The sequence below is a fragment of the Staurois parvus genome, unplaced genomic scaffold, assembly GCF_062004578.1.
Source record: "Staurois parvus isolate SC_StPar_1 unplaced genomic scaffold, SC_StPar_1.0 ptg000282l, whole genome shotgun sequence".
In the NCBI taxonomy this organism is placed as follows: Eukaryota; Metazoa; Chordata; class Amphibia; order Anura; family Ranidae; genus Staurois; species Staurois parvus.
In genome coordinates, this window is record NW_028318078.1 from 7,234,247 (window position 1) to 7,247,101 (window position 12,855).

At 41.4% G+C, this 12,855-nt stretch overlaps 1 protein-coding gene across 4 annotated transcripts in view; it reads right to left on the reverse strand.

The window, feature by feature from the left end:
* ARHGEF3 (Rho guanine nucleotide exchange factor 3) overlaps window positions 1-12,855 on the reverse strand; it is a 442,548-nt gene that overhangs the window by 170,413 nt on the left and 259,280 nt on the right. For 2 of the 4 annotated variants that reach the window (XM_089681894.1, XM_089681895.1), the window contains one exon: window positions 7,251-7,370. The exons of the other annotated variants lie outside the window; for them this stretch is intronic. In XM_089681894.1, the coding sequence (XP_089538020.1) occupies window positions 7,251-7,370 (120 nt within the window). The remainder of the gene's footprint in view (window positions 1-7,250; window positions 7,371-12,855) is intronic. 4 annotated transcript variants of the gene reach the window in all.

Genomic DNA, 12,855 nt, shown 5'->3' on the forward strand with positions numbered 1-12,855 from the left:
ATTGGTCAGATGCTGCATCTGTCAACCCACCGCTTCTAAGATTGGGAACTGGTTCTCGGCAGGTCCTTGCTGAACCAGCTATGGCCAACTTATGAGCAGTTCTCTACTAACCATTAATTTTAAAGAGAAGTATGGGGTACAAAAAAAAAAAAACACTCACCTAGGTGGATGCAGCATCAGTCAGATGCTGCATCTGTCCCCCACCGCTTCTAAGACTGAGAACTGAGCGATCAAAGACCACTGATTGCTAATTTCTCAGCCTTCAGTGAGCAGACAGCTGGTCACTATCAGTCTCCGGCTCTCTGCTCTGCCCCTCCAGTGCTCACTAGAGCACGGCAGTGGAGGGGGCAGGAACAGTTGGCTCAGGCTCCCAGCAGCTCGCTGAGAGGCTGATCCGGCTCTGTAATGTCAGCTGATAGTGGGCTTTATAAAGGAACACAAGGACTGAAGAAAAAGCAGAAGCTTTGAAACGCGTCACCTGACTCACCACCTGACCTGCCCTCGCATCCCTATTTGCCATTGCTCGGTCCCGGACTTCCTTGTGTTCCACAATGGTTATTGCGCCTGTCAAGGCATCCACCACTGGCACTGCTGACGCATACTCCATTCCTGGAACCCGGACTCCATTGGATACCTCCGGCCATTGCACTGACCCTTTTGAGGACATGTTCTAACACCTTATCTGTGCACCTTGTGAGTAGCTATTTGGCTATTTTATCAATAAATACTTTTGACATACTGCACTTAGGTTGGCGCCCCCTTTGTGTTCCTTTATATTTCTACAGAGTCTGCTTCGCTCTGTGGGGAGCTGCCACCATTAGTGTTCATCTCATGGACTTTATGGACTTGTTCACTTATCATTGATTGACATTCTATTATAATTTCAGTTATTGCCATATCTCTGAGCATTTGTCTTCTCTCAGCGCCAAAACATATTTTTTTAATATTTACAAGAGTGGACTTTAGCCCGTTGTCAGCTGAACACGAGTCACAGAAGTGCAGAAAGAACTACACTCTAGTAATCCCCAGGAGACGTGCAGCCGAAATATCTTTGGCCTTTACTTCTTTCTGTAAAAAATCTCTATAGCTTTAGTGACCTAATTTACTTATGAAATAAGTCCCATGTTGTGTAGACAACGGGATTTTGTAGAAAGTTTCTGTGCAGAGATTTCCAGTTCTCTTCCTGCTGCTCAGTCTCCAGATCTGCAATGGTTAATAGCTCCAAGTGTTCTGTGAAGTTGCAGTGAGCAAGCTCCCAATGGGGATCCTCCCGCTCCTCCTCCACTGGGAAACGTTCTTTCATAGTGTACACTGCATGTTACATGATCTCTGAATGGGTGCAGGATCCTGTAACTCATCAGACTCTCCCTCCTTCAGAGATTTTGTTACATGCAATGTACACTATAAAACAACTTTTCCCAGTGGAGGAGGAGGGGGAAGGGGGCAGATCCCCATAGGGAGCTTGTTCCTTACAGACTCACAGGAAACCCAAAGCTATGAACTACCTCAGTGCTCAATGTTTAGTAGCAGGAAGAGGACAGGGCATCTCTGCGTAGAAGAGTTCTACAAGATCTACTGTAGCTGCCTGTATGGCACGGGACATCATGCATTACAGATAAATTAAACCAGTAAAGCTATAAAGATTTGTTTTGCTAAATTTTGGCTTTAGGGAAAAATTTTTACTGACCACCAATGTAAAAGGGACTTTCCATGACTGCCAATTTAAGGGGGCTCTTCTGAACAACAATGTCGGGGGTCTTTCCCTGACCATCAATGTAAAGGTATCTTTCTACTGCCAACCAATATAAGGGCACCAATTTACCAACCACCAATGTAAGGATAACTTACTCCACCAGTATAAGCAGACATTTTTATAGGCCATCCATGCAAAAGGGGATTTTCAATGACAAGCAATTTCACGGTCTCTATAAAGACTGCTCTCCACAGACTCTCACTGTAAAGAGGAACGTTTTGGTAATCACCAGTGTAAACTTGCCATTTTTATAAATCTCAAAGTGAAAGGAGCATATTTACTGATCGTCAATTTAAAAGATGGTATTCTTTAGTGAATGGCTTATTATTAGGGGGGGCCTGAGAGGCACAGAGGAGAAAACTCAAATTATGGTTTCATTGGATGGCATATTCTTGCACCACAGAATTCCAACAGATTATTGTGGGCTGCTAGCCACCCAAATCCTAGAGATTAACTGCTGACAAACAGGGTACTATTTATTGTGGTCTTTAACATGAACACAGCTGAGGAGTATTGAATACTCAGGTACCTCTCTAGTGCCTAATGCCAAGTAGGGGTTAGGGCAATATTAATAAATGAATGCACAAAAAAAAAAAAAGCAAATCGGTTATGTTCACACCTTTCTTTTCCTAATCTATGGATTGTAAACACATCTGTGAGCAAAACACCAAGAACTTGACAGACATGTTACATCATGCTAAGACAAGCAATGGGAGAAATTCCGTCTCTCAAAACAGATGGCTTCTAATTGATGTTGAAAAGAAATAGATTGTCCGCGTGCTTAAATTAGCAAACCACACAATTATATTAGGACAGCTCAGACATCAAATGTAAGTTCTAGGACGTATATCATAAGAGGTGTTTAATGTGTTGAGCTTCTTTGAAATACAATATTAAAGGGATACAGTGGTATTACAATGATGACCATGGGTGTGTCAAGAAAACAAAACCAGAAAATGAGTTTGCACATGGAAAAAATAAATGATCAATGTGAAATATGTAACATCTGCCTACAACCAATGAGAATCCTTCCTTCATTGATCTGGCTAAATCATGCTAAAAGCTGACTGGTTGCAATGATTTGTAGCTTTCACATTGTCAAAGCACTGGCTGATTGCATTGATAAATTGACTAGGCTGATTACAAGACATTAGACATACAAACATTTATTTTCTCTACATTATAAGACATGCACACCTGTTTTAAAGGATGCACAGGAACTTACGAACGTCTCAAAAGGCATTATCTGCCTAAAGATCCCTTTTGGCCAAGCATGCATGTTAATGCTCTGATCAGACAACCTACATGCAAGCGTTATCCCATGTGAATGGCAGTGGAACTTTGAGAAAATCAATTTCTGCCAAATGATTCCCTGCTTCCCGAGATAATTTACCAAAAAAAAAGCCTCAGAGGTTACTTTGTGCCCACAGACACAGACTGTTTCCAATAAGACCCTTGCTGGCCAGACAGGGTAGTGATCATGTCATGTATATGGGTAGCCATAGTCTGGCCTCTATAAGATCTGTTGGTTTAGATTGTCTGTAGAATTGTAAAATATTTATAGTTACCCAAACTGTCAATGATCACAAGAACATATGGATAGAGATTGCCAAAGTCTATTCTGAAGTGTCAGAAGTTCTCTCATAAACTTCAAAATGAAAACATCTTACTGACACCTAATTCGCACAGGACAACTAGAAAAAGAATGGAAAAAGATCACATGGGACAGAGCTTTCAAAATGGTAGTTTGTAGCATTGCAGGAGGTAAGTTGCAAAACATCTGGAAGGAAATCTTCCTTGAGTGCTGTAATTGAAGTGTGCCCAAAGCTTTCTCGTCAGAGTTTACAGTATTCTCTTGTGAAAACATATGGCCTTGCATTATAAAAACATGGGTGAGAGAAAGTGATTTCCATCAAAGTTTTAGTCCTTGAATTTTAGCCAAAGAGGAATATTCCACTCGGCTTCCAAAACACCAAAGATGACTGTATTGTGAATGCAGAAATTATAAAATCAATCATTGGTTCTCAAATAATGCTTTGTGTACCACTGTGGGACTTCTGCTTCTTACAGAAAGTTCATCATAATCGTTTTAACAAATAAATCATATATAAATGGATCAGTAACATTTGTAAATAGAGGGCTACTAGTAACAAATGTAACCTCAGTGCTGAAGGAACATCATGTTGAAAAGATGGAAGAGTGTCATCAAAAGTTGGGTGATAGCTTTCTAAGTCAAGCCTCAAAGCAAGAAGGCACCGCAGTAAGCCCATCCACTCCCACAAACCAGCCTAAGACAGTTTCCTAGGAAAGGTTGCTGCTCTTTGAAACAGAAATTCTTGGATGTGTTCTGAGAAGCACATGGTACAAAAGTTCATCCCATTTGGAGTTTTTGAAACAGTTAAGAGAATCAAATACAGTCAACGTGCTTCAGGGGAAAAAGCCTTGGACCACAACAGGATTCACTTATACTATATTTCAACCACAGATCTATTCTTTCAATGAAAAATAAAAATCACTTTATGGTAGATTATCTGAACCAACCTTCACTTACATCAGTCCAGTGCTATTACACACATATCAGGCTTTTAAACAGAAGACATTGCACATCTATAAACACAGATACCTATGCACATTGCTCTCGCACACAGATAGGAAGTACCCAGCAAATCACTGAAAAACAACTGATGCTGCAAGACCAAAGCCTCATGGATGCTATAGACCACGTGTGTCAAACTGGCGGCCATCCAGCTGTTGCCAAACTACAAGTCCCATGAGGCATTGCAAGATTGACAGTTACAAGCATGACTCCCAAAGGCAGAGGTATGATGGGACTTGTAGTTTTGCAACAGCTGGAGGGCTGGCAGTTTGACACCCCTGCTATATACACTACTACTAAGTGGTGAAATGCTCAATGCACACTGCTGGTTCCAGCATCAATGGGTGGGGGGGGGGGGGGAGTTTAGTGGCATGAAGAACATGTGCAAACTTCTCACCTTTTGACGTTCAATGCTTCTGGAGCCTAAGTATATTTTCTATTGCTATTAACCTGCCATGGAACCTTGGAGGGAGGTTTTTATGCAAGCACAGTCTGATCAACCTGCATATTGTCTTAACAGAGATGCAAAGTGTTCCATAAATGTGTAAGATTAACTTAGCTGACCTTATAAACTTGTTTGACTGGAGGAGCAAGGCAAACAAGAAAAAAAAAAGTAAAAAAAAGAAAGTAGAGTTCGCTGGCTTTTCAGTGAGTGAAGATCTCTCTTCAATGTTAGCCAGTCCCACCTGCAGGCTTACAGGCACAAGGTCCAGGTTAGGTGACAATCATCTCTGGTTGTCTCCTTTAAAAAGTATGTTCACTGAGTTGTGTTCAAGTGACAGGCCCATATTGCCTAAATATTTATGTATAGCAGTTCAGCACTAGAATACTTTGGGGTCAGAAAATCTGACAGATGTATATTTCCGATGTAAGTGAAATAAAGAGGCACAGATGTGAGAGAAGGAATGTGCTCGGTCATTACTTTTGTCCTTTTTTGAAAATTCTATTTTTTTCCAAAAGGGGATGAAATGCAATCAAGAATGCGGAGTCACTATAAATACCTTTCCTGGTTTTGTTCTGTTTCTTTTCCAACGGGTTGAGCCAAATCACAAGATCTGCTCCTTTCAGCACCAGTCAGTTTCAGGTTCCCCTGTGTATTCTCATTATTCTGTGCCATTCTCACCTGCCAAGTCTTCGCCTAATATATGCACTTCTTCGTAAACACGCTGTCTGAATATAAACTGATAATATATGCTCTCTGATAGAGGAATACCAAATGTTCTAGCTTTTTATCTCAATACAGCACATAAGCAATTTCTCCAGGGTCATGAATTTAACCCAATCCTTGCTTCCATTTGTCATAGGTTAGAGTGGCCATAAATACCAGGCCAAGGGAACATGGCTTGACTAAGCATTAGTCATTGTGTCAACTTGTGTGTGTTTAGGGAGGACAGGCACAAGCAGCTATTGCTCATCATTTGGCTGTTTTCACTGAGAGCAGTTGGCCAGTGATTGTTTCCCCCAACCTAAAGTCATGAAATCATCTTCCTATTTAACCTAAAACAAATGGAACGGGTAAAACAGATCTCTTAAAGTAATAATGACCTGGCCTAGAAAGGGTCAATGGTACCAACAGTCTAGATGTGCTGGTACCTTGAGGTGTCTTATTAGTCTTAAAGCTGGTACTTGGGTTTCTTTGGTCCCCCTCTGATCCTAGGCCCAGACTGTACACCGAGCCTTGACTAACCACTAAAATTCTACATTTACCTGTTCAGTGACATAACTCAGTGTCACGAGTGAACAAGGCTTAATCTCAATTTAGGAAGAACTTTGGTACTACTGATTATAGTTTTTTAAGTTTTTTATCTTTATAGTGCTTTTCTCCTTGGGGACTCAAAGTGCTTAAAGGTGAGGCAGACATGTCTGGCGAACTCATTTGAAGCAACTAACCTACCAGCATGTCTTTCCAGTGTGAGAGCAAGCCCACGCAAGGGAAACATGCAAACTCCATGCAGAAAGTGTCCTGACTGGGACTCAATCCTAGTGTTTCAAGGCAGGAGTGATAACCACTAAGCTACTACATCAATAACCCATGATGTTAAAGCGGAGCTCCACCCAAAAGGGAAAGTTCCGCTTTAAGGACTGCTCCCCCACTCCCCATTAAGGATTGGCACCTTTGGGAAGGCGGGGTGGGGGAGTGGGTACCCAAATTTGACAGGTACTCGCTCTCACTTCCGGTCCGATCGCCTAGGCGATCAGAAGCAGAAGGTGTCCTCCCTCCCTGTAGTCTTTTGGGACGCGTGACAGGTCCCAGAAGACTACAGGACCATTCATGAAGCGTAGCACTACTCGCGCATGCGCAGTGGGTACCCGGCTGTGAAGCCACAAGTTATCACAGCTGGGTGCCCACACTGAAGATGCTGGCCTCCTGGAATACAGGACAGCCAGTGAAACGGGCTGTGAGGGACACACCGCGGGACCAAGGGACAGGTAAGTGGCTGTTTTTGTAGCTGCTGACTTTTATTTTTTGCCAAGGTAAGTGGAACTCCGCTTTATTGTTATGTAAACAAAGTGAATGCCATAGTTTATTTTTCACTTACTTACTTAACTTATTTAGTAAGGTGAAGGCAACTGAGCAAAAAAGGAAGTATGCTAGCCCCAAACAATCAATCAGCAATCGTGTTTCAGTGCCTTGATGGCTTTTATTGTGAGGGTTACTGCACTTTGCACATTATCACAACTCTTTAAAGCAGAAGTCCCCAAACTCTTCAGCTGAATAACCCCATCATTAAGTTTCAGACTGTTCACGGACCCTCCCAAATATTTATCATATGAAATTAATTTAAAGCCCAACTACATGAAAATAAAAAAAATCCAGCCTCGTATAACCCCCCACCCAACACTACAAGGGTTCATTTCTTGCTATGTCTAGGGCATTTCAGAACAGGCTGTATCACTAACCTTATACCCTGCTCCGACGGGCTCTGGCGCACTCCTCCTCCGCTTGAAGCTCTGATCTGTGGGTGGAGCCTTGGCATCGTCACGTACACAGTTGGGGGCAGCCGCAGCACTGGACGGAGCCTGCTGGAGCGAGGAGTAAGGTAAGTATTTTCTCCTCAACTCTCTGCCCCTATCATAATGAGCAATTAACCCTTGCAGTGCAGAAGTGGGCTCAATGCAAGGGTGGATTTTTTTTATTTTTCATGAAGTTGGGCTTTAATAAATACTACTTTATATAGTCTTACTATGAACAATATTGATAACAATAATAATACTTTTCTTGTGAAAATGGTCAATACTTTTGTCTGGTACACACGATGAGAATATTGGATGAATGGTCATCCATTTTTTTTTTTTGCATGCTAGCCTCAGATCAAAAATGAAGAGGATATTTAAGTTACGAAAATTCTTGTACAACAGAATACAACTTTGGAAGTGATGTAATGTATTGTATTGTATAGTATTCTTTCATTTCCGAGCATGCGTGGTCTTGGTCCCTTGTTTTTTCTTGGTCCCTTGTTTTTTTCATACGAATACAGTACCAGATAAATTAAAATCTTTCGCTTTGTTAATGTACAAGAAAGATTTTCATGCTTGGATGGATATTGTCACATGAACTGTCGTGATCGGCTATTGAAAGCTGTATACTAACGATCAGATTATCCTTCTGAAAGCTATTTTTTCTATCCGATATTCTCATCGTGTGTACAGGGCATTACTCTTGGTATAAGCAGCTACTGTTATGGTTGTTACAATGGTGAATGTTTATGAATGCACAGCAATAAGTTATTTGTCCCCACTCCTATCATTATGGGTCTACGCACTGGTTCTCAAAAAGAGTTGGTGGATGTACGTATTGGCTTTCTCACATTCTGAGTATGAGGTGGAGTAGTATGCTCAGATCTCCCTTATGGAATGACAGACAACAATAAATTCTTGACAAAAATCATTATCCTTCCCTCTCTACCCAACACAGTTTAAATGCTAGTATAAATTGGAAGAGTAAGTAAAAACTTGAAAAAGGCAAGACAGGCAACCATACCAGCTACATCCCACGGGTCTCACTTGCATCTGTAGATATTCATTGAACTTGCCTCCTGCATGACAAAGAAATCCTATAGGTGTGAATGTATTATACTCAATGTCACTCAGCTCTCTGGGGCATAAGGCTGTTGTGTCGTATTCCAGGTGACTTCTGACCACAGGCAAAAGAATGCAGAGAAGCTATTTGATTAAAATCACTGTGCTTTGTTGCAATTTACAAAGTGACATTTCTCACCATTAGTTAAAACGTCACAACATTTGTGTCATAATCGTTCCAAAAGCCCAATGATAACCCATATTGTGCTTTAAAACTTGTACACAGGGCGGGTTCATCTGAAGTTTTGTAAAAGTGCAAAAGACAAGCAGGATAAACTCTAGAACATTAAAAAGTCCAGACACGGTTGGCTATAGAACCAGAGTTATGTCCTAAGGGTGAGATACATGTGGGCGGAAGTGTTACGGCAGGCAAGACCTGGATCTAGTGTCTTCAGATGAATCATATTTTCTATAAAAGGCTCATCGGTCTAGGAAGCCATATCTAATGGGAATGTGAAGAATGAAGTAAAGTGTGGAGCAGCTGACCCTTAGGCATTTGTACTTGTGATCATAAAGACACACAAATATTACAGGAAACCTGTCAGAAAAAACATGGAGTCTGCCATTGCTTAACCTCCCTAAAAATACTAGTTATCTGGCGGTCATGCTCTACTGTTTTCCCCAGTATTTTGAGTCATTGACCCAGAAAAAGTATGCAGAGAAAGTCTTTTGACTTTTATTTGATTTCTTGATCTTTGTCTTTGTTCCAAGTGAGTGCCACAAAGTACTTTTTAGTCTTTAGTAGGCTGTCAATCAGAGCCATCATATTTGTTTAGTGATAGGTTTAACTGTAAAATATATATAGAACTATTTTGTAGTTTTATATGAAGTAGGAAAGGGTTAGAACCATCTATGGGTAAGAGAAGACAAGCAGTGTGCAACACTTCAAAAGGGTGTGGCTAAATTGTGCTGAATTTGGGGTATGTAGCCTAAATATGGTCTGAGCCTACATACTGTATACACTTTACACAGCCTTCAGTCCATGTCTCTACTAAATACTCCATAACTACTGTGCTCAGTAGTCAGTGGGAAGAAAAAAATAGTAGGCATTAGTGTTTGTGGGAGAAAGAATGCCCTGACATTGTTGGTCAGTGGGAGGAAAAAAGAAAGAAGCATTTATGCCAGTGTGTGGGTGGGTGAAGGGTGGACTGGTGCTCAATAGAGAGTGAGGGGGCAACATAGATGCCTGGGGAGCATTGGTGCTCAGCAGGGAGTGGGGGGAACATTAGTGCTATGCAGATTTTGGGTGGAAACAAAAAGTGTCCAACAGGGGTTAAGTTGAGACTATAGTGGTCTTACAACAATAGTGCCTAGCAGAGGGTGGGGGAATTGGGGAGGAACTAGAGGAACTACAGGGCTTAGTGATGGCAACATTAGTGCCCAGTGGGAGCTGGAGAAACAAACGTGCGAGTGTGTGTGTGTGTGTGTATGTGGGGCAAATGCTGAGAGGCGAATAAAAGGTAACTATAGTGCCCAGAGAGGGGTGGAAAAAAACAATGTTGCTCAACGGATGGTAGAGAGGAACATAAGTGCTTAGTTGGGAGAGGGGAAGAAAAATAGTGCTCAGTGGGGGAAAATGGGACAGTAGTGCACATCAGTGTTAGGGAGGAACAATAGTGCCCAGCAGAGGTTGGAAGTGGGCAATAATGCCCAGTGGGAAGTGCCTGAAAACAACAGTGCCGAGAAGAGGATAGGGGAGAACAGAAAAGAATATTGGCACTCAATTGGGTTGGGAAGGAACAATAGTACCCAACAGGGGTGAGAGGGACAATAGTCCCACCTGGGAGTGGGGGAGAACAAGAGTACCCAGAAGGGGGGTGGGGAAGAAGAATAGTGCCCTGCTGGGGGTATATATTAGTGTCAGTGGACAACACTTACAGAAGAACAATGTACAGAAGTCTAAATCCTTGGCTATTGCCCTCTCCCTCCTCTTCTTGCTGCCAGCTCTATGCAGACTCTGTCGGTCAGGGGCTCATGTCGCTGCACAGAGGTGAAGCTGGGTGCTGGATAAAGCGCTCCAGCATATGGCTGCAGGACACAAAGTCCAGACTACAGACAGTCCCATGGAATCTGGGGCAGTCAGGGCAGTCATATGAAAAGGGAAGCTTTCCTTATTTTGTTACTTTCATTTTCTGATGCATCCATGCATGCCCCTTTTCTTGTACAGGTGTCACAAACACAGGAAGTGAGTGAAACTTTTCTCCAAAAGAGTCAAAGCAGAGCTAAAAACCTGAAAGAAATGAAAATTCTTCCCCACTTTATCCAAATAAATAAATAACTGCAGTAATGCTTTAACAACTAGCCTTACACTTCTCTGTTCCAAAATGTTATCCCTGAATTTTTGCAGTATATCAAGAACAAGTGAGATGATTCAGGTACTAGCCTGAGGTTCATGCTAGTCATTTAAAATGACTGAACAGTATGTACAGGTAAGATGTTCTCTTTTTAAAAAAAAGATACCTGTGCCCGGGGCTGTCTAGTTGTCTAGTGACACACTGTGCAATTTGCATTTACAAACAATTTTTTTTTCCCACAAACACATTTTTTCAACATGATAATACGGTTTTAAGAGATTTACAATGACAGACTGACAGATAAGATGTTTCATGCATGCATTAATAATTCTTTAAGAGTGATCAAGTTTTATACAACATTTCAGTTTCATAATCTTACATATTCCTTAGATGTTTGCAAAATATGGGCCTTGGGCCTTATCGGTTACTATGAAACACTTCTATAATTTTCTGCATTTACTGCTAATATAATATATTCATATGTCTAAGAGACTATTTCTTTTCAGAAACCTAAAAATATACTTGATATAAGATTTAATTTTTATTTTTTTTAAAGTAGAACTCCAGCCATAAGTTTTATTGCCTGTCATTACTGGTGCTTTCATACCTTGATGGAGAATGTTTGTTGTTTCTTTCTCTACTGTGTCCAATGTGCATTTTTTAAATAATGGCTTCATTTTCTGTGATATCCGGGTTGCAAGACCAGTGGCCACAATGCTGTGTATCCTCCTGGCCACCGGTCTTGTCTCTGCCCTGCTGTAGTTCTTTATATCAAGCAGTGACGTAATTGCGTCCTCGCTCGCTGTAGTGGGAGGGCTTGGGAGTCTGAGACTCTTGGTCTGAGCCACGCCAACTGTGTGTATAAGTACAATAGTTGGCTATGAGTTCCAGTCTTCAGCACAAACCCTGCCCTCCGCTCCCCCTTCACTTTCTACATTTCCCCTTGCATCATGGGAAATGTAGTCTTCTTTCCCTGCATGGATGTGACCGCAACAAAAAAGAAAGTCTTCCTCCCACCGCCAGGAAACAGCACAGATTTCCAGGGGATGTTATGATGTCACTGGGGCAGAAGATCTACCATTACAAGAAAGGTAAGGCACTAGGATTTAAATTGTATCAGCAACTTAGAGAGAGGGATCTGCAATCATAAATTTCGCTGGAGCCTGGAGTTCAGCTTTAAGTTTATTTTGTTGAACTTTCAGAAGTGATTGCTATAATTACATGTGGCATTAGCTGAGATCCTGTGATACACAGTATGTACATCATGCATGTGTGGTCAATAACCTCAAATAAAGTCCAATATCAAAAAAAGATTATTTTCTTTTCTAATATACCGTTAAAGTATATGTGAACGATTACCTTAAACAATTCATTCTGTTTAAAATAGAAATGAATGGCAATGTACATTTACATATATAAGTAACAAAACAATCCAAATGAATTTGAAGTGCAGACTTTCAGCTTTCATTCAAGGAGTTGATCATAAATATCAAGTACAAATTTTAGGAACTGCAACCATTTTTATACACAGTCCCTCCATTTTCAGGGGCTCAAATGTAATTGGACAAATGAATATAATCATAAATAAAATGTTCATTTTTAATATTTTGTTGAGAATCCTTTACTGGCAATGACTGCCTGAAGTCTGGAACCCATGGACATTACCAAAGACTGTTTCCTCCTTTCTGATGCTTTGCCAGGCTCTAACTGTAGCTGTCTTCAGATGTTCTTTGTATGTGGGTCTTTCTGTCTTTAGTTTTGCCTTCAGCAAGTGAAACGCTTGCTCAGTTGGGTTGAGGTCAAGTGATTGACTTGGCCATTGCAGGATATTCCACTTCTTTTCCTTAAAAAAGTTCCTGGGTTGCTTTTGCAGTGTGTTTTGGATCATTGTCCATCTGTCCTGTGAAGCGCCGTCCAATCACCTTTGCTGCATTTGGCTGAATCTGGGCTGACAGTATATCTCTAAACACTGCAAAATTCATCCGGCTGCTTCAGTCTTCTGTCACATCAACACCAATGACCCAGTGCCTCTGGAAGCCGTGCATGCCCATGTCATCACACTGCCTCCGCCATGTTTTACAGATGACGTTGTATGCTTTGGATCATGAGCTGTTCCAAGCCTTCCCCACACT